This window comes from Manis javanica, chromosome 5 (assembly GCF_040802235.1).
Source record: "Manis javanica isolate MJ-LG chromosome 5, MJ_LKY, whole genome shotgun sequence".
Classification (NCBI taxonomy): Eukaryota; Metazoa; Chordata; class Mammalia; order Pholidota; family Manidae; genus Manis; species Manis javanica.
In genome coordinates this window covers 122,408,529-122,432,194 of record NC_133160.1, presented here as the reverse complement: position 1 = coordinate 122,432,194, position 23,666 = coordinate 122,408,529, and the positions used below count along the sequence as shown (strand labels likewise).

Here is a 23,666-nt window from a genome sequence, read left to right as displayed (position 1 = left end):
CATTTCTTACATTTAGATCTCTAATTCATTTTGGGTTAAATTTTGTGTCTGGTGTTAGATAGTAATTCCATTTCATTCCCTTGCATGTAGCTGTCTAGTTTTCCCAACACCATTTATTAAAAAGGCTGTCTTTTCCCATTGTATACTAATGGCTCTTTTTCATATAGTAATTGACCATATATGAGTGGGTTTATTTCTGGGCTCTATTCCATTGATCTATAGGTCTGTTCTTGTGAAAGTACCATACTATTTGGATTACTGTAGCTTTGTAGTATAACTTGAAATCAAGGAGTGTGATACCCCCAGCTTTGGTCTTCTTTCTCAAGATTGATTTGGCTATTCAGGGTCTTTTGTGGTTCCATATGAATTTTTTAAGATTATTTGCTCTAGTTCATTGAAAAATGCCATTGGTATTTTGATATGGAGTGCATTGAAGCTGTAAATTGCTTTGGGCAGGATGTCCATTCTGACAATATTATTTTTTTTCCTTTCTATGAGCATAGGATAGATTTCCATTTGTTTGTGTCCTCTTTCTTTCATCCATCTTATAGTTTTCAGAGTACAGGAGTTTTACCTCTTTGGTTAGGTTTTATTCCCAGAAATTATATTCTTTTTGATGCAGTTGTAAATGGAATTGTTTTCCTAAATTCTCTTTCAACTGGTTCATTATTATTGTGTAGGAATGCAACAGATTTCTGTATTTTGATTTTCTGCCCTACAACTTTGCTGAATCCAGTTATTAGTTCGAATAGTTTTTTGGTGGAGTCTTTGGTGTTTTCTATATATAGTATCATGTCTTCTGCAAATAGAGTTTTACTTCTTCCTTACCTGTGTGGATGCCTGTTATCTCTTGTCCAGTTGCTGTAGCTAAGACTTTCAGTGCTATATTGAATGTAAATGGTGAGACTAAACGTCCTTATCTTGTTTCTAAACTTAGAGGAAACACTGTCAGCTCTTTGCCATTGACTATGATGTGAGCTATGGGTGTGTCTTATACAGGCTTTATTATTTTGAGGTATTTTCCCTCTATACTCATTTTGTTGAGAATTTTAATCTTGAAAGGATTAATTCTGTCAAATGCTTTTTCAGCATCTATTGAGATGATCATAGTAGTTTTTATCATTCCTGTTGTTATGTAGTGTATGACACTGATTGATTTATGAATATTGTATCATCCTTGCATCCTTAGAATACATCCAACTTGGTCATGATGGATAATCCTTCTGATGTATTTTTGAATTTGGTTTGCTAATATTTTGTTGAGGATTTTTGCATCTATATACATCAGGAATATTGGTTTATAATTTTTCATTTTTTTGTAGTGTCTTCATTTGCTTTTGGTGTGAGTGTGAGAGTGATGCTGGCCTAATAGATTGAGTTTGGAAGTATTTTATCCTCTTCTACTTAATATATTAAGAAGGATGGGTATTAGCTCTTCTTTAAATGTTTGGTGGAATTCAGCTGTGAAGGAATCTGCTCCTAGAATTTGTTTGTTGGGAGTATTTTGATTACCAACTCAGTTTCAATACTGGTAATCTTTCTGTTCAGATTTTCTGCTTCTCCCTTGGCCAGTCTAGAAAAGTTATACTTTTCTATGAATTTATCAATTTCTTCTAGGTTGTCCAGTTTATTGGCATACAATTTTTCATAGAATTCTCTTGTAATTCTTTGCATTTCTGTGGTGTCAATTGTAACTTCTCCTTTTTTGTTTTTGATTTTATTTGTGTCCTCTCTTTTTCTCTTGAAGTTTGGCATGGGGTTTGTCCATCTTCTTATCTTCTCAAAGAACCAGATGTTGATTTCATTGATTTTTCCTGTTGTTTTATTCTTCTCTATTTTATTTATTTCTGCTCTGATCTATATTATGTCACTCCTTCTATTTACTTTAGGTTTTATTTGTTCCCCTTTTTCTAGTCTCTTCAGTTGTGAGTTTAGTCTTTATTTGGGATTGTTCTTATTTCTTGAGATAGGTCTGTATTGCTATGTACTTTCCTCTTAGAACCACTTTTGCAGCATCCCACATATTTTGAACTGTTGTATTTTTTATTTCATTTGTCTCCATGTACTGATTGATTTATTCTTTGATTTGTTCCTTGATCCATTGATGATTTAGAAGCATGTTGTTTAGCCTCCCATGTGTTTGTGTGCATTTTTTTTCTTTGTATATTTGATTTCTAGTTTCATACCATTTTGGTTTGAAATGATGATTGATACAATTTCAGTCTTTGTATTTATTGAGGCTCCTTTTGTGTCCTAATATGTGATCTCTTCTGGAGAATGTTCACGTGCACTTGAGGAAAGTGTATATCTACTTATTTTGGGTGGAATGTTCTGTATATATCAGTTAAATCCATCTGATCTAGTGTGTTGATCAGTGTCTCTATTTTCTTATCTATTTTCTGTCTGGATGATCTGTCCATTGATGTAAGTGGGGTGTTAAAATCTTCTAATATAATGATATTAGATTATATGTAGCTATTTTCCCTTTAGGTCTGTTAGTATTCATTCAATAAATTTAGGTGGTCCTATGTTAGGTGCATAGATATTTACAATTGTTATACCTCTTGTTAGATTAATCTCTTTATCATTATGTAATGTCCTTCTTTGTCTCTTGTTACTTTCTTTGTTTTGAAGTCTATTCTGTCTGATACAAATACTGCAACTCCTGATTTTTTCTCCCTATTATTTGCATGAAATATCTTTTCTTTCAGTCTGTGTATGTCTTTGGGTTTGAAGTGAGACTCTTGTAGGCAGCATGTAAATGGGTCATGTTTCCTTATCTGTTCTGCCACCCTATTTCTTTTGAGTGGTGCATTCAGTCCATTTGCATTTAAGGTTATCGATAGGTATGCACTTACTGCCATTTTATTGATTGTTTTCTTGGTTGTTTTTGTAGTTCTTCTCTGTTCATTTCTTCCTCACACACTTCTCTTGTTATTTGATATTTTCTTCAGTCTTATGCTTTGATCACTTTAAAAAATTTTTGTGTGTGTATCTATTATATTCTTGCACTCTTTTCTTGTGATTTAATGTTTTTCCTTAATGTTATGCTTGGATTTCTTTTTTTAAATAGTTTTTTGTATATCTTTTATAAGCTTTAGGTTTGTTGTTACCATAAGGTTTACAGATAGTTTCTTAAATATATAAAAGTCTCCATATGTTGATGGTTGCCCATTTTTTAACACAATCTAAAAGTACTACTTTTTTATCCTTCTTCCTCCTCTACACTTTCTGTATAAGATGTCTTAATCTACATCTTTTGAGTTTCCCTTGTCTAATTTTGTGTATAATTGATTTTACTACTTTTGTTTATTGAAATTCATATTTGCTTAGTAAGTCATTTTTCTACTATATTTACCTTAGGTTTATTTTTACTGATGAAGAATATTTAAGATTAAGAATATTTCCATCAACAGAAGTTCCTTTAACTTGTCCTGTAAGGCAGGTTTACTTGTGATGAATTCTTTTAACCTTTGTTCATCTGGAAACTTTTAATCTCTCTTCCAATTCTGAATGATGACTTACTGGGTAAAGGATTATTGATTGTAGGTTTTTTCCTTTCAATACAGAAATCTGTTGATTGCCTTATGGAATTTCCATTAGGGTTAACTATCTGCCTATCTCTTGCTGCTTTGAAGATTCTCTCCTTATTTTTAATCTTAGCCAATTTAATTACTGTAAGTCTTAGTGTTGTCCTCCTGGGGTTCTTTTTGTTAGTAGTTCTCTATGTTTCCAGGACCTAGGTGTCTATATCCTTCCCCAGGTTGGGGAAGTTTTCAGCAGTTATTTTTACAAAGAGACTTTCTACTCCTTTGCCTCTCTCTTCCTATTCTGGGATGCCTATATGCAGATGCTGTTTCACTTGGAGTTGTCCCACAGCTCTATTAACATCTTCTTTTTAGAAATTCTTTTTTCACTCTGTTTCTCAGTTTGGTTGCTTACCTATTCTCTAATTTTCCTTCTCATTGATTCTTTCCTCTACCTTCAGCAATCTACTATTCATTTCTTCCATTGTGTTTTTCACTTGTTATTTTTCATCTCTGAGTAGCTGTTTTTCATATTTTCTATTGCTTAGTTGAAATTCTCACCAAGATCATCAATTGTTTTCCTCAGATCATTGGGCATTTTGGTGTCAAATTGTGTGACTTTATATATTTTGGATATGAACCCCCTGTCAGATATATCATTTGCAAATATATTACCCATTCAATAGGTTACCTTTTTGTTTTGTTGGTGTTTTCCTTTGCTGTGCAAAATCTGTTTATATAATCCCACTTGTCTATTTTTGCTTTTGTTTTACTTACTTGGCAAGATATATCCAGAAAAAAATAACTAATGCCAATGTTCACAAGTTTACTACTGATGTGTTCTTTTAGGAGTTATATGGTTACAGGCCTTATATTTAGATGTTTAATCTATTTTTCAGTTAATTTTTGTGTACGGTGTAAGACAGTGTTCAGTTTCATCCTTTTTCATGTAACTCTATAGTTTCCCAAAACCATTCATTCAGGAGACTGTTTTCCTCATCATATATTCTTGTCTCTTTTGTCATTTTTAATTGGTCATAATAACATGGGTTTATTTCTAGGTTCTAAATTCTGTTCTATTGGTCCATGTGTCTTTTGCCATAGACTGTTTTGCCATACTGTTTTTATTATTGTAGTTTTGTAGTTTAGTTTGAAATCAGGACCCATGCTACTTCCCCCCAAGCCCCTGCTCTGTTCTTCTTTCTCAACATTACTTTGGCAGTTTATATGATTTATATGTTGATATATTTTATTTGTGAAAATTAATGTGTCTCACCTATATTGGTCATTATAAGAAACTTAAGGGCTAAAAGACGTTTTAATTTGTCCTCACAATTTACAGTTTAATAGGGTTACACTGGTCTGCCTCAGGTATAAATTTTGTTTTCAATGGAATGCAATCACAGTATTCTGACTTTTAAATAAGGTTTTTCCATATACTTCATACTATCTATAATTAAAAGCCCATGTTATTATTTTTATCTTAAGTCCATGATTGAAAAAGATAATGCTTATTTTGTGCTTTGAAATATAGCATTAGAATTATTAAATTTATCTTGTACCTCTATATTAGACATAGTCAATGCTACTATTTATCAGTATGTGTAGTTTGTTATTATGGCCCTTACATGACAGTAACTGTAATTGGCCTAATTCTTCTTAATTTTTTCTCATAGAGAATGTATAAAAAAGCATTGATTAATAGAGGCATATGTGAAGAAGAAGTACTAATAGTTTAATAAGAAGGAAGAGTTTTTTAAAGTCAGGGGTAAAATACATGGTATGAACTACTAGAATTTTGCTTGTTTTGAAATCAGTTTCCCATCACTTTTTAAGAAAATATAAATATTATGACATACAAAGTTTTCAAAAGCTAAAACTTTCTTGGAAATTTTTTTTTATAGTAGAGCAATGGATTATGGTAAAACCATACTGCATTTGAGGAAAGAGAAGAAATAAATTATACTATATAAATGGCAGCTGTGTAAATATTTACACAGAAATAAATAAGTTATAAAAAAAGTGATGGATAACATTCTAAAGATGAGAAAAATGAGACAAACAACAGTTGTAAATAACAGTAGTTACTGTTTTATCTATTAATTCTTCCATTTGCTCAAAGTAGTGAGTAGTTAACATAGAACATTAAATTTGGTACAACATAGGTTAGCAATGCTGGCATCAAAATAAATAAACTACGGGCTTGCTCACTATAAACAATATACACATATGTGAAATTAAGTTGCATTGATATATTTACAACATATTTGCTTAAGAAATTCTGAGTTAAAAATGATTTTTGTCATTCATTTAAGCAAGTAGTGAGCTCCTACTATTCAAAAAGCTAGGTACCAAAAAAACGTAAAGCATGATCTACCTCTCTACAGCCAACACAGTAAAGGATGTTATTAGGTAAACCATTAACTTAAAAATTAACACTCACACACAAACACACACATACACACAGGTTCATATGAGAGCTTTCTGCAAAGTGTAGTGTGTGATATGTGCCTTGCATGAAATGGTGGGGTATATATTGTTCAATACAAACTTCACAAAGGATATAAACTGGCACATGAATCATGAGAGTTTATCAATATATCAGGGATAGGAATCATGGGAGTTAATCTATCAAGGGCAGAAATGAAGAAGAATATGGATGAAGAATGAAAGTGCGGGAATATATGGTACATGAAGCTAAATAAGTGTCTAATTAAATAATTAATACATTTTGGAAATAATAAAAGTCTCTCATTCACAGATTTGTACCCAGTTCAAACTGTGCATATGTACAGTTAAATAGAATGATCTAGAGAACTGGACTGAGAACACTTAGGAAAGAGCTGTGTTTCATTCAAAATGGCAGAGTTTGTTTACATCCACAATTAGCAAGTAAATAATTATGTTAAAGTATTTTTGGATGTTCATCTTTTAGACTTTTGAAACCGTTTTCTCTTAGAGGTTTGTAAATTTGTAAATGTGCAGACAATAAGAGGAATTACTAATTATATTTTTTCAAACTTTACTATATTTTATATTATTCTAATAATGCTTTATAGATGAGTAGAACATTTTAATTAAAATATTTAGAGAGCTAATGATTATGGGAAGTAATTAATTTAGTTCATTTAATACCATTATATAAATGATATGAAAATGGATAATATTTTCTACATGGCAAATCCTCAAAAACAATATATTTTGTGTTTTTAATAATACCACAATTAGAGCATGAATAGCAAATAATATAAATAATACATACCAGAAAATTGATAGCAGATATTGTGACTTGCCTGTTTCCAAATGCTAGAAAGTAGGAAAAGAAAATTATGCAAGCACTCAAAGTTTGGATTGTCACACAACTGACATAATTTGGTCAATGCTCTCCTCTAATAAAAAATTACTGTATGGTAGGTAATGAAACTTTTGGGTTGATACTTTTGCAATCTAAAGAGATGAAATATTTTTGCTCTCCACATGTATTTTCTTCTAGCAATCTAATGGTAATTAGAACACAAATTGAATCTATTTTTATTTTGTAGTATTAACCTCTATGAAGGCAGATTTAACTTCTCATTTGTCCCTTTGAAAGCACATTAGTATGGCTTAGCATATGAAGACACACAATAATATCTCCTGTCATTTAATGTTTAATGAAAGAAAATGCTAATAATAATAACTTTTGCCTTGATGGTTTATAACAGGCAATATTTTAAGTGTTTGAAATTTTTTCATCATAAAAGCAAGTATAATTGCTCTCATCTTAAAGTAAAGAAACATGTAGGTTACATAACTTCTCAAATCATATAAAGCAATGGACAAAAAGGGTATTAAAAATAGTGTCCTAAATTCAGCTTGCTCATGGAAGAGAACTTGGAATATAAAAAAGTACTAGAAATAGACTTTTCTGATAAGATCATCATTTGTATTAACAATTGCATTTCTTCCATATTTGTGTGCGTATACATGTAAATTATATTTACTTATATAAAAACACCTACAACTAAAAATTAGTATAAATGCCTTATCTTGAATCTTGCATTTTTTTCATGTAAGGATGTATTTAAAGGCTTTTCTAATATTATTAAACATTCATTGTCAAAACTATCCAGGAATACATGTAATAATTTAAGATGTGGCTAGCTCTTACATTAAATATTATCTAATTGTTACATAAAGTCATTTTAATTTTTGTATGATAAATAATACTGCTTCAAACATCTTTCTTCATGAGTCTGTATTGAAGTTCTTTTTATATGGGCTAGAAATTTAAGTGTGTTTTAGTTGAAAGTTACCGAAGTATTTATGCATGGATATATATGTATAAAATACATATAACATCCACAAGTACTGGAAATTTTGCTTTTATAAGTGTATATATCTGATTATAAATTAAATGCAGCAATGGAGAAAAATTGAGAAATAGTTAAAAGTGTAAAGGGAAAATAAAATACATTAAAAATCTCACTATTCATAGTAAATCAGTTAAAATTGGATTTTCCCCCTTTTTAAATATAAGTATTTGTTACATATTTTTTACAGTATTTGCTAGAATGTTTTATATTCACCTATTCCCTGAATATTATGCTGTACTCATTTTGTCATATAATTAAACATTCTTTTCTAGCTAAATTACAATAATTGGGTAATATTCATCCTTATCTGCTATATTTTTTTTGATTGTGCTTACTACTCAACAAAACTTCATTCATTCAATAGCACTATACTGTGTTCTTATGATAAATTAATTTTAAAGTAAGCCAAATGCAACTGTTACCTGAATTATCACATGACAACAAAATGGAAGTTTACAGCCTTGATAAGTGTTACTAATAAGAATCTATATAGTATTTAATGTAAGAGCTAAAACGGATGTATTGTTATTCAAGGAGTTAACAGATGAATCTCTGAACATGATTGAACTTCGATCTAATAAATGTTTAAAAGAGTTCAAAGCATTTCTTGCAGCAGGATAGTGAAGACATACCTTGTTTTAATTTTTAGAAGATAAATAACAATTTGATGAAAGTGGGTACTAGGCCAATGGGTATAATTTTAGTTAGTTCCAACAAACTATTTATTTCCAACAAACAAAACTGAAGATAGTATAATTTAAACAACCTTTCCAGAAAAAAATGTAGCCATCATTAAAACTTTCTGAAATACTTTATAATTTGCAGATATCTCACCTTCAAGTAGGAAAAAAAGAGGCCTTTTTTCCTTGATTGTTGTCAGATATTTATGTATTTTTCCAAACATAAGCCTTCCAGTTTGCAATTAATGTAATATTCCTGCCATTTGGCAGTTTTCAATTATGAGAGTATGGAGTTCAAGAAGTATGGAAAGTGACCTCCTTGATGGTGTACATGTTGGTAATACCTACAAAAACGTTGTTTTTCATTTAAGTGTGTCTATGTGTGTAAATGTACAGATGCTACTAATTTTGCAATCAAAACTATTGCAAATAGGACTATAAAAAAGGTGAAACAGTGTTGGTGCAGAGCCTACAGAAAAAGGTGGAAAAAAACAGTTAATGCAAACAGCAGAGAACAACAGTGTTAATTATGACAACATAAAAAGACAGAAAAATAATAACAATAATTATAACGTAAAAAAAATCCTGAATTAAAAACTTGAGTATGTAAGTCAAAAGAACATATATAAAGTGAAAGCACAGAAAACTAAGATGAAAACATTAAACACGAAATCCAGCCTCTGTTTTTTCTTTTTCTAATTGTGAAAGTAAAATGAAGAAAAATTACATAATAAGCATTCAGGTTTTAAGAAAAAATTTCAAAGGAAACAATGTAAAAGTTGGCTTAACTGTCTATTTTGCAGCTCTAAGCAGATAAATTTAATGCAGCACATAGAGTAAAATGTTTTAAAAGAAACATTTTAATTAGTATGTTTGTTTCATTTTCCTTAAATATGATTATCTAATAAAATTATAGCTACTTTTCTGAAAACAGCTTTAATATGTATTGCTTCCTCTTTTGTTACTTTTTCATAGTCTTTTCTGTAAGATTATTTTTACTTTTAGATACCTTTTTGGGAATGTGTTTTAAATATTCAGTTTTAAATTTTTTGATTTAAAATTTTTTGTTCTTAACTATGAAAGGTTAATTTCATCTCATCTGAAGATAATGTAGTTTGCAGTATTTCTACTTTGGGGGAACAGCATTGAATTTTTATGAATTAATATAATCCATTTTAAAAAATATAATTATTTAATCTATAGATTCTAATCAGAGATATAAAAGAGGAAGATCTTTAAAAATCTTACAAAGATGTAATGAAGTTAAGGAAGGATATTTTAGTAGCATAGCTGCCAAAAATTAAAATGAAATTCTAGGGAAAAAATAAAGCCTAATAAATGTCATAAGCATATGACAAATTAGATTTGTTGGATCCTGTTATTTGTCTGCAATGTAGACTAGTTATTCTAGGGCTACATCACTATTGCTATGGACTAAATGGTGTCCCCCAACATTCATATGTTGAAACCCTAACCCTAATATAACGGTATTAGGAAATGGAGCTTAAGGGAAGTAATTAAGTTCAGGTTAGATCATGATAATAAGCTCCTCATGCTGGGATTTATGTCCTTAGAAGAGACACCTGAAGAGCTTCTCCCTTTTTCTCTCTACCATGTAAGGAAAATGAGAAGCCATATGAAAGTCAGGAAGAGAGTTCTCAGCAGAGAAACCAATCTGCCAGCACTTTGATCTTGGACTTCCCAGCTTACACAGCTGGGAAATACATTCCTCTTGTTTAAGGCACTTATTCTCTGTTATTTCATACAGCAGCCAAAGCTAAGACAACTATCAGGTTAAGAAATAGAAGCTTCTCCTGCTTAGATCAAAATATGTGATCAAGTGGATATGCTCTTTTCTTTTTAAATTCCATGAAAATGTTTATCCAGAATATCTGAATTTATCTGTCTGGCTGATGGGGGGTTAGCTAGCCATTTGCTCAATAACTACTTTCTTTGTGCAAACTGCTGCAGTCTGTTTCAGTTACTAGCTAGTGGTGAGTGAACTGAGTGACAGACATGCAGTTCCCAATCACCACCAGGTGTCACTGACCATGATCTGCATGTTATTTCTGGAGTGATATATGGACTGAAGAGCTAGCTGCAAAATATGTGCTTTATGCATATTTTATGATCAATTTATGCAATTGAAATTAACGTATGTGGTCACTAAAATTTGAAGAATAGTTTTGGGGGCTGTATTAATTAACTAAACTATAAAAACTGAAATCTGTGTATATCCAAGGCATGCAAAGCACTGACTGCCTATACATGACACTCACTTTCCACTTGGAGTCAGTATTGAAAGTAAAGTTGCACAGAACTTGAGTCCTACTTACAAATTACGCAGTTAAGAGACTTCAGAACAGTAAAATCAAGCTATCAGAGGCCTTGTTTACCTAATCTGTAATGGGGAATATTAATACTTATATAATAATGTTCCTTATTATACAATTAATAGCAATTTTATAGTCCTTGATAAACATAATTTTCAATAAATATTTTACATATATTAGCAGTCAACCTCTATTATTTTATATCAGCTATACAAATGTAGCATTTTTCAGTCTCCTGTTATTAAATATGCTATGGAGCAAGAGTATCTACTTACCAGTTAATGGTCTAAAGTTACTAAATACATCTTCTGCTAAAATATTTTAAAACTCGGAGTTATATGAGTTTTCTTCAATATTCATAGTTAATTAGTAGTACTTAGAAGACTTCGGCTTTTGAACTTCGCAGTCATTTACTATTAACCTAGCCTGTTAAACTAGATTTGTTGATCTTAGCAAAGAGCCTGAATAATGCCACGCTGTTGGTACTTCAAAGATATTAAGGTGTTTTAAGTTATTTTATAAATCTAAAATAAAGCTTGCATACATCATTCATTTCCATTTATTTCAAAGTTTTTAAACACCAGAAATAGACCATAAAAATTTTATTGTCAAACATAAAACCTCAACTTGTGTAGCACTGGGTGTGTGCTTCATGGGCTGCACTCAAAGTAGAGGAAAGAAAGGGCCTTAGTTAGTAAAAGCAATGGGCTTCTTTGGACAGGATGGGAATGATTTCTCCCAGGATTAGGAATTTAGGATTTACGTTTGGTCCACTGTGCTTCCCGCCACATTGCTTCATCTGAATCAAGGGCAATGACATCTAATAAAATTATAAATAGGAAAGAGTATGTCACAGAAAAAAGGTATGTCTCTGTTTTTTCTTATTGAACCATATTGCAAAGGATAGTTATTATTTTTTAAAATCTTGAAAGCTGATTTTATGTCATCATGAGATCATAGAGTATTTTTTTTCCTTATTCTTTACTCTTTCACTTTATTGCCGTTTTAGAATCCACAATCAACTCATATTTTGGCTAGACTTCTTATAGAGAGAAACTAAATCAAAGATTGTCAGTGAAATCTGCCTTCTAAGTCTACATAAAAAATTAATGGAGTATGATATGGAAGCAATTTAAAATTGACATTCTTTCTCACTATTTGCATATTTGTTTAAGTAGGCCGTGTTCATTTCTGTGAAGTTTAGAAGAGAGTTTTGATTTTGGCAAGTTCGTATGGGATTAATTACAAAAAAATCTTACATACATGGTGGTGTATACCGTGGGTGATTAATGTAGTAAGCAATCCAAGAAGTGAATCCCCAGTAAAATGCACAGCCCTACAAATAAGATAAAATAACAGGGAGTATATATACAAAAAAATCACATCATTCTAAACCATCCCATACATTTATATGCTACATTGCAACAATTTTGTATGAAGAATTATATAAATTTTCTAAGAAAAATGAAGTGCTTTCTCACCAGTAAAACAGGATTTTGAAATTACCTATTTGATATCACTAAGGAAATGCATTTACTTTTTGCTCAACTTTTATTAATATAAGTGGGTATTTATGATACTGTGACAATTATATTTTAGACATATAATAATATATATATTACTATACCAATATATTTTAGAAATATTTTTCAAGAATTTTTTCAAGTAATAAATATGAATGAAGTAATAAAACTAATAAATCATCTGTTACATGAGAGAGACTAATAGTCATCTTCTAACAGTAAATAAATAAAAAATAATTATTCAATCGTTAGTAATAAATTGTCTTGATTGATTAGAAAGGCAAATAGCCTAACTTTAGGAGTCCTAGGTTATAAGCTGATCTTGAACTGATTTGATAAATTTTAATACCTTCCAGCATAAGCGAAGCTAGTCTAAAGTAATTTCTAGGGTTTCTAAGAGCTCTAGAGTTACTGTTTCATTATTACAGTGACAACAATAGAATGGCTACCTTGTTGAAATTTTAGAAAACAGGTATTTACCAAAATCCAGGAAAACTTTATTAAGGACATAATTCATACTGCAACTAAATTTTAAATTGGAAAATAAAGTAAATTTTAATTGGAATTGGAAAATTGAATTGTGGCATGTAATCTAACATACATTTCCATTTCAATCATTCAGAAAGTTTCCATTTTCATGATAACTACAGTTAATAACTCTTGTATTTACCATTTTATGGAAGAGTGAAGACACTGTCATCATACTAAGAACTGAATAAATATGAGGAACAGTTTTATCATTTTAATCACTAAGAAGTATATTTATAGCAAGGCTCATATATGAGATTCCTTCTCTTCAAGTGGCACTTAAAGAATCTGAATTCAATGCTAAATATAGTATTTCTAAAATTAAAGGTGCCTGAACATATGTGGCTTGTAACATAAGGTCATGGAAAATCTTTTATTGGTTGAGGGCAGATCCAGTAAAATAGATCGCACAAGAGCAGAATGTTTAAGGTATGCTAATGTAGATGAACAAAAAAATCAAAGCAGAAGGGAAATACCACGATTGAATTATTTTGCAGATGATCAAATACATAACATTCCTCAATAATAATTAAAATTACAAATCACATCATTCCTTACCTTTATCAATTTTTTCAAAGGTGTATGTCCAGCAGAAACTTTGTGAACAAATAAGGTTTCCAAGAGACATCTGATGTAGTGTATACAATGACAAAAGCATGCCAAGCTAGAAATAAAATAAAACATAAACCCATTAAATTCTCTTTCAAAAATCTGGCTTGTGTTATGCATTAGACATTTTTTTTAGTTTACTTCAATATTATATATTTTAAGAAATATTATTTCTAAAACAAAACACAAGTATTTGCCTTAATATTTTTATTCTAGAAAATTTCTAAATGTATTTAATAATGAAAGCACTGTTAGGCAACAGTCTATAAATTTACTTCTAAGGGTGCTCAAGATATTTTATAATACCAATCTTAAACTGCTCAGACCTGCCCCAGAAATATATATGAAATACAATAATTGCAAATGTGCTTATATCAAATAGCCCCATGACTGAAGCAGCAAGTTTAAAAGTTTTGAATGTGGCTAAAATCTACGTAGAATGAATGTGACATTTTTGTAATATTCAGAATAAACTTTTTCATTGTCTGGTTGTCCTTTAGCAAGTACCATACATTGAAAAAGTTTGAATTTCATTTTCTATAGAGTCAATGCCACTTTTGTTTTGCTTGGTTTTTTTCTATGTTTGATTTTTGCCTATGTAACCTATTGTAAAACTTATGGTCTTGTTTTTTCTTGTTTGTTTTTGTTGTTGTTTTAAGTTACCGCCTCTTCTTGCCATTTATATAACTATTATGTTAAAAGTGAAAGCCAGATATCATTACAGAAGTACAGTTTTTATTTATACTTAAGAGAAGTATATTCCATTAAATACTTCCATTAAAATCTGTACCCATTTTGTTATGAATAACAATTTCAAAGTTCAGAAACTTCATTTGTTATTTAAAAAAATCAATATAGATAGAAAATTGCAGACTTATTGAGCAAAAAATCAGCATGTCATTTACTCTATGTAAAATCAAACACTGAGTCTCCACTGGGAGTTTATTTAAACAAAAATGAATTCATTATGTCTGTGTTAATAACAGTGACTTCAGGGAGGAAAAATAAATAATCAGACACAAACTAATAAATAATCTGACACAAACAGATGACTTGGCTAAGTTGTCAAGAAATTTATCTTTATTCATTAATGTATAAAAATATAATTGTGCACACATTATGGGAGAACATGTTCTATGTGATATGTGTATCTATGAACAATAGACAAATTCTAAAAGAAATGAGAGAATAAAGTAGATATGTGGGGGTAGAGATTTCTAGACAGTTGGACGTGTATAAACAAAGTCCTGATATAGGAGGTTGCTTTGTGGGTTCAAACGACTGGTGAGGGAATCAGTATCTCTCCTAGGTTTTTTGTAGAAGTAATTACATAAATAGTTGAGTAATAAAATTTTGCATTTTGTAAGAAAGCAGAAAAATTAGGTTATGCCCAACAATGTAACAGAGCAATAACTGAGAAATTTTTGTTCAAGCTATGATTAAACTAGTTAATTTATTTGTTTTCCATCATATCATGTGCATATAGAGATCAGCATAGTACATACATCTATGGCTTACTGCTTGGATATATGCCATTTTGCACATTATTGCTAACACGCCAAGTCTGATTTCACTCCAAAATATTTTCTGTTTAATTATGGTTGACTTCCCTTTAAATGTCAACTCTTTCTCTGTCCATTGCTGTTAATTGAATGTCCATAAGTAAGCTTGGATTCAATTATTTTTCCAATCAAAATATCTGAAAATACTGTATTAAGTAAGTTTCAATATGTCAGGGCTGTGAAAGAACACAGTCCCACCTTTAGAGAGCTGTGCCAGTTTTTGGCTGTACAAGCACACAAGGGCAATGAGGCCACAGGGGAAGGATTCCAGGAGCTGGGAAAGCCTCTGGGAAGTCAACACAGAGATGACTGTAGAATTTATTGGCATGCAGTGTGAAAGATGAAGGATGAACTGAAAGTGTGAGACTAACAAGGTGGGTGACCTAAACATATAGTCAGACTGAATGCTGAGTGTACAGGAGGTTTCTAGGGCTGCTTTTCCAGCCCTGATGATGTAGCCAGAAACACTAAGGAAGTGGCCTTAGCAACAGTGCAGCTTTTTCACTGAAGAGACAATGACACTCTAGAGTATGTATCTCTATTCCTACCATTGATTGAATAAAGAACATTTACATTATACCGAGTTGTGGGCCCTCCTCTCACTACTTGATGGGGATAGAATTCCTGCAGGAAATTAGCCTTTAGTCCTAGTGTGCAGAAATTTCTAAGAGATCCAAAGAATTTTGTGGAGGTTGAGGCACGTGCAGATTTGAACATACAAAAAAAAATACTTTCAATTCTGTGATACAATCAAAGCAACTTTTGGAGAGTTAACATTGGAGTTTGTTAACTGGATGTGACATTTGAAATGTGATCTTGAGAACTGACATCTTCCATCCTGAAACTGGGTTGCCTGATAAAGCTTGTGATTATTTTATAGGCCTCTGCTAAACAGAGTTGAATTTCAAAAGTAGTTTGGGTGCTTGTATGTTTCTGTTCTGGAATGATCTCATATAAATTTAAGATGTTATTCTAATTTGGAACAATGCAGCACAAATACATTTATCACTGAAATGTTATAAACCATGCTGTGTTTGTGTGTAGGAACAGTGACAGACAGTCAATTCTTTTGAGAATGTCAATGGGAAAAATGTTCTTTCTTCACGTTGTGCTATGTATCTAATACAGGTTATAGTTTTGGTCTAAAAAATGAGTACAATTACTTTCTCCTTATGAACTCCCCACCCCAGACTTTTTCTAAATTAATTGGGCATTCTCTTCACCAAAGTAAAAGGAAGATAACAATATTCTAAAGAGCCCTGAACAATTTGCCCATCATCCCCGATAACTAATCTCCCCTTGCCTCTCTGTACTTCTGCTACACTAGCTTTTTTCCCACTCCTGCAAAGCACAAAACTGTTTTGTACCAGAAATAATTTCCATATGAAGATTCCTAAATATACAGTTAAAATCTGACTCATCCTTCTAGGAAATAAAAAGAGAAAGAAGTTCTTTGCAAACAACCTAATTAACATAAAATCTGTATACTAATTCATCACCTCCTTAATTCGTATGTACTGTTTGTATTACGTACTGTACCACTGGGTGGCGTAACCTTCTAGAGCTCTCTTCCGTGTCGTATATATATGGGATCCTCAAATAAAAGAGGAGATATATTAGCAGAGGTCCTGTGTATTCAGCCAAAAATACCTGAAAATAAGAAGGTAATTTAGATTAAACAATAAATCTTTATAGATTTTTTTAAAGGTTTACTTATGACCATAATAAGCATGTCCACAGACTTGGTCTACAGCATGAACTGGTGAAATGGGACAGGTGAGCATCTACTCTTTAAAAAGAATTAGACTAGGTGCTAATGCAAATAACAAGAAGTCTCCCTTGGAAGAATTAGCCAAGAGTTAAGGAGGACAATTAGAAATAATTAATTTAAATTAACTTAACTATTGAGCCTAATATAATGATTTATTCATAAATAGTACAAAGAAGTTTTTATTTAACTAACAAACTATTATGAACATATTTCTTTGTGTCTCCCCAGCCCTGTATACACACTCCATCTTCTATGTAAACTGTCCCTGTCACTGGGTGGAATGGGCTATATTGCCTATTTTTTTAAAGAAATATATATTCATGGCCATGTCATTTTGAACTCAATTGATGACACTAATTCAAACTGAAATAATATAGTTCTCTGTTTTGGAAATTTTAGCCCTTAATTATAATGAGTCGGAGTGGGTAGTTAAAAGGATTGCCATCTGAATTCTGCAGCTGAAGGGCAATCGTTTTTTGTGAAGAGAGATATTTGATTTGTGGAGGGACAATCATAAGATTTGGAAAGATAATTGGAAACAAGACTATACGACTGCAGGAAGATTTATTGGCTGATTTTCTGACAGTTTTCTAAATCTGATGAGTCTTGATTATCTGGCTTTGTCTTAATGCTAAAACCAGATTAAAGTCACTGTGGAATTTTCAGAGAAGCAAAAATAATTTACTTCTGAGTGTTCAAAGAGAGAGAAAAAATATGACATGACAATGATAAACTCGATGGCCATACTACTTTGCTTTATCTTTGCCAATTTTCATTATTTTCCATGAAAGAAAACTTGAAAATCCGTGTTTTGCCCAAATATGCAGGTGTACCCATAGATTAGAAATAATGCTTTTTGTTGAGAGTTTGTATAACTAAATGGTTAGAATATATAATGGATATGCATGTTTTTACATATATGCTTATATTTACATATATATATAGCTATTTATATATGTAGGTTTCTTCAGTTATCATTTTTCTTTTTAACAATATTTATTATCACATGAGCTAAAATAGAGTTTATATGAGGGCAAAAACACTGCAACATCTGATAAATTCAGTGTAAAAGCAACCTTTTTCCTGAGATGCTGTATTAATTTGTGGTATACAACATGCCAGATGTTTAGATATAAAGAAAAAATGTTTTGAATGTCTGATAACAGTTTAATTCCAGAAAAATTAGGAGAGTGATTGTTTTATTACAACAAAAAGTTTAAAATATTTATTGCAATGCCATCCAATCTAATCAACTCTGAGCAGATTCTCTAGTAATATATCAGAAATGAGAAACATTTGGAACAATATAGTCAACCTGGACCAAATGTCACTCTTTATTAAATTAATAAAAATTTTAGCACAAATATGAAGGTTTTTTGGATGAGAGGAAATTAAACTATAATCTTATCTCTATCATCCCCTAAAAATAAACAGGAAGAGCCTGCTAGCTTATCACATTATGTCTAGGCAGGCCCAATATTTTATCACAAACATTGTTCATTCTGAAACACAGGGGTTAAGACAGTACCGAAGTGTGAAGGATAACCCTGAATTGAAAGTACTGAAGAATAATAAGAAATAACTTTTGAATACTGTATCTTTCAAAAAAAAGTCTATTTGGGTACAAATAAAAGAAAGGAAGAGAGCTGTTTTATTAGACTTCGGAAGTAATCAGAAAATAGTTTCAGAATTAATAAAAACTAGGTCCAGATGGACAAATATTGATAAGAGAGCCTTCTGTAAAAGGAATTGCTCTTCTTCTACTAAAAAAAGAATAAAACCAAAACCAAATAAACAAATATGCCAGTGATAAGCCCAAGCAAATTAATTAATTTACAAAGATTTGGGACTCCATTATAGTCTAAAACCCTAGTAGAAATTCTATATTCAAAATAAGTAGATACACTTTCTTTTTACTTTGAAGATATGTATACTACTTTTAAGTTCAGGTTATTTCCAATACCAGATTATTTCATGGAGTTCTACAGTTCTCTGGATTAAACTAATATGTTGCTTTAAACATTAAATGCACTACTTCAAGTAGGCAAGCTAGGTAATGGGGATTTTTTGGCACTTTTGCAGAACATCCAACCTGCTCTATGTCTAAACTGAAAAGGGAGGAAAGCAATAAGCTGCTTCAGAAAATATAAATTGAAAGGTGTCTGTGATTATTGTGAAAAAAAAAAGAAAACTTTTAAGTTGTCATTATTAGGGTGGTGTTGGCTTTACATCTTTAAAATTGCAACTGACAGCTGAAAGCAAAATAAATTGCACATTTCACAATTGTTGAAAATTACTGGCAAAGGTAATCAGTGCCAACCTCAATCTTCCAAAGATAGTACAGCTACTAAATAAAATAATGAGGGCATTCTCCAATAGTAGTATCACTTTGTACTCACTCAGTATTACTGAAGCTAATATGATAGTTGCCAAAGATGTTTTTTAATTTAACCCTTATATGAATAATATATACTTATTCCAAGTTATTCAAACAAACCTAATGAAATTGGTGAGAAATTTTGATCACAATGATTTTCAGGCTTTAAGTTGCTACTGAGTCACTGAAGAATTAGAAGGTCAAATGTCAAACAGAACTTATGAGTAGTGATTAAACCTAGAATATGAAGGCTGACAAGTCTGATAAGAACACCAACATTTTGAAGAGTGCCTGAGAATGAAAGGACAAAAATTGTTGCTTGGTATTTTTCAAGGATGGAGGTGGCCTTATAAAACCTCCAAAATTTGTGTTAAGACCTAGAAGAGTTCCACTGCAGGAGTGGTGATGAAGCCGGAATCCATCTGTCTTCACAGGTAGCAAAGCTGTCTGAATCATTTCAATCATCAGTTGGATAAACATGACCTGGATCAAATAATGTCATTAGTCCATATGCAAGATTATCCATTACTGCTGAAAGAGGGATAAAATCATCCTATGCCTCAACTGATCAATTTTCACAGAAATTTTCCTACCTTAGGTCAGAAATATGAGGCATACAAGGAGTGAAGATACTGTGACCAAAACCAAGGAAAGCGACGTTCAAAGTAGAACTGAGGATTCACTTAACAGAATTATCAGAAACATAATTTTTTTTAAAGCCTATCTTTTATATGTTCAAGAAATAAAAGACAAGGTTGAGATTTTCAGCAGATATTTGAAAACTCCAAAAAGAAAATATGGAAATGTAATATGAATCCCACAAGGAGACTACAAAGAGTATAATGGAGAAACAAAAGATGGAGAGATTTTCAAATTAAATATTTATACCAAAACATAGACTATAAGTCCAAAGCAGGGTACATAGAAACATAATCATAACTATGGATATCATAGTCAAACTGGTGATAATTAAACAAAAGAAAAATTTTAAATGAAACAGAATAGATGTGTTAATTTAAAAGGAATATAGCAGACTTTTCAACAGAAACAATGGGAGTCAAAAATCAAAATAATGAAATTTTGTGAAGCAAAGACAAAAATAATTGCCAACATGGAATTATTTTTCTGCAATAATATTCTCCAAAAATAAAAGATAAATAAATAAATATGTTTTAAGATGAACAAAAAATAAGAGAATTCATCAGTGGCAGAACTAGAATAAAACAATAAAGTTGTTCTCAGGAAGAATGATAGTGATACAAGATGTAACCTCAGCATTAGAAGGAACAACTAAATTGCAGTGAAAAGGATAAATATTGGCCATATAAAATTATAGTAGTGCACTTTGACTTTAAAATATATAGAAAATTAAAATATATTACAACAATAGATTAGCTCAGGAGGAACTTAAATATAATAAAATCAATAAACTATGAAGTATCTTCACATTAGCAAACAAATTAAACAATGTATGTTGGTGTTAAGTATACTAAAGATACACCTTATAAACTCTTGAGAAACCAGTAGATTTAATAGGAAAGATATAACTATCAAATAGCAGAGAGGCTAATAGAAAAGAAAGTAAAACGATTTATTCAAAATGATGCAAAAAAAAAAAGGGTAATAGAACACATGAGTCAAACCAAAAAGAACGAATAGTTGGCAGACAGATAGTCCTTTACCATTAAATAGACTATTATGAAGATGTAAGATACAAAACTACTAAACTATTAGAAGAAAACATAAGAAAAAAACTCCAGAACCTAGAACCAGCAAAGGGTTTTTACATATGACAGTGAAGGCAAGATCCTTTAAATATTGATAAAGTAGACTCCATTAAAATAAAAAACTTTGATAACAACCACAAACACTGTTAATGGGTGAACAGACAAGTTAAAAACTAAGAGAAAATATTTGCAAACCTGCAAAACTACAACATAGGAAATACTGTAAAAACTATTGTGATATCTTTGTATGTTGAGGGATGGTAACTGCATTGCTTGTGGTAAGCATTTAGTAACGTGCATACTTGGCAAATCATGTTATACACTTGAAGCCACAGAATATTGTCTGTCAACTATATTTCAATTAAGCAAATACAAAAAAACAAACTGAACAGTGTGTCCCAGATAAATAAAAACTATGTTCAACACAAATGCCTATCACAGATAGATAACAGCTTAATTTTAAAAGAAAAATACTAAAAACCACTCAAATATCTGTCACTGGTTGAATGAGTAAACAAATATTACTAGCATCCATACAACCAGATACAACTCACCAATGAAAAGGAACTAAGCTCTGTCACATGCAATAAACAGAAGGGATCCCAAAGGCAGTATGCTTAGAGAAAAATAAACATGAATCTCAAAAAACTGGAGAGGAGCAGGTTGGTGGTTGTCCCAGATAGGGAAAAGAGAGTGTGAATTTAGAGGTGTTAAGTGAGGGAATTCCTTGGTGGGTATGGAACATTTCTGATTTTGGTGGTAGGTGTATGGGTCTATGAAAGAGATAAATTGCACACATAAATAAATATGCAATATACAATTTTATGTATGTATAATATACATAATAAAAATATAAAACATAATATAAAATAATATAAAACAAAATTATGTGCCCACACATAAACATAAAAATGGTGAAAACTGAATAATATCTTTATTTAATAGGAATTATATAATGAGGATACTATTATTATACTATCTGTTTATCCTAAGCCTTTCAATAGTTAAATGCAGCAAGAATTTTCTCAATGTCCTATGACAGCACATTCTTGATGAAAAATATTAAAATTTAATTTTGACCTTGCTAAAGAAGTTGTTTCTAAAAAAACACGATGATAATGCATTTATAATAGATTATAGGAACACTTTTAGTATTTTAATAAATGTTCAAGAATGTTATGTTGCTGAAATATTGTTTTTATTGCATAATTTAGTTGACATAAAGTAGGTATGATTGCAATGTAATCATTATATTTTTATCATTGAATAGGACTGACTCATTTGGAGCTTGTGTGATTTAAAAATATACAGCCTATTTCCAGAGTTCTCTTTGTCACCTAAATGACTTTCCTCTCAAGTAAACTATAATTTTCTAGTACAATTGTTGTAAAATTCCACCTTAGCTCTTTCTGTCGTCCATGCTTATCCAAATGATGCAGCTGGAATTTCTAATGAACTCAGTTAATGTGATTGCCCTGACGCAACTTTTGTAGAAAGAATTCCCTTTTCATCATAAAAGTTGACAGACTCAATAGTTTAACCTTTGAAGATCAAAATCTTCTTGTCTAAAATATTTTAGCAAAGATATAAAGATACCATATTTGAGTATTAAACCCTTTGCTTTCACAATGCATGCATTTATAGGTTGTTTTGTAAACATTATAATATACTTCATAAGGATTAAGAGTATTTTAAGCTCAGTTTTTAGTATAACAAATTAGTACTCAGAAGCTCAACAAACTCTGGAAACTAAGGAGATTATTTAACCAATAACGTTAAAATATAGAGAATTACCTAGATACAGGAAGATAATATATACTTAAGGGAGAGATTGTTAGAAAAATAAAGGATGTACCAATATTTTAATGAATGAATATAACTTGAATTTCTCTCTTTGAGAATTAAATAAAAGTGAATAAATTATTTTGTGTTTGTATTACTTTTAAAAATTGACTGTTTAACTATAAAGGGAAAACTCAGAGCACCAAGGATGATAATGCTGATTGATAATGATGGCAAAAAGGAAAGCTATTATGATTAGAAAATATTAAAAAGAATCATATCACCAATATGGAACAGATTGTAATGAGGAAACGTTTAAAAGCCTAAGCATTCCCACCAGCATTATGATTAGCACACATAATGTAGGGAGGGGACACAGGAAAGGCAGTATATACAAAGACAAGTAATGATTCTATAGCATCTTGCTATGCTGATGGACACTGACTGTAATGGGATATGTGGAGGGGACTTGATAATGGGGGGAGTCTAGTAACCATAATGTTCAAGTAATTGAACATTAATGATACCAAAATTTTTAAAAAAGCCTAAGCAATATAAATAAAATAGTTTAATTTAAAAATATAATTATTAAGAATAATTCAATCTAAAAATTAATTTAAAAGAATTTCACTTAAAAATAAATAATATAATTTAATTTAATTTAAAATCACACTATCCTTCATATATTGGTGTCAAAATTATTTATCAGATTAACTCACTATGTGTGTCAGCAAATATCAATAGCATACCCTCCCACTACTGAAGCTATTCCATTTATCTATTTATTCCATTACTCATAAATAGTTCAGTATTCTTGAACTAGTGTCAAGTACTTTCTCTACTTCTTAGTCCTCCATGTCTTTTAATGTGGTCTCCACTCTTCTAAGGCCAC

General features: G+C 30.8%; 1 protein-coding gene across 2 annotated transcripts in view; it reads right to left on the bottom strand.

The window, feature by feature from the left end:
- Window positions 1-23,666, bottom strand: part of TECRL (trans-2,3-enoyl-CoA reductase like) — a 125,575-nt gene that overhangs the window by 14,598 nt on the left and 87,311 nt on the right. For both annotated transcript variants that reach the window (XM_073237531.1, XM_073237530.1), the window contains exons 5-8: window positions 16,652-16,767; window positions 13,505-13,610; window positions 12,159-12,231; window positions 6,790-6,833 (exon numbers count right to left, since the gene is read on the bottom strand). In XM_073237531.1, coding sequence (XP_073093632.1) covers window positions 6,790-6,833; window positions 12,159-12,231; window positions 13,505-13,610; window positions 16,652-16,767 — 339 coding nt within the window. The remainder of the gene's footprint in view (window positions 1-6,789; window positions 6,834-12,158; window positions 12,232-13,504; window positions 13,611-16,651; window positions 16,768-23,666) is intronic.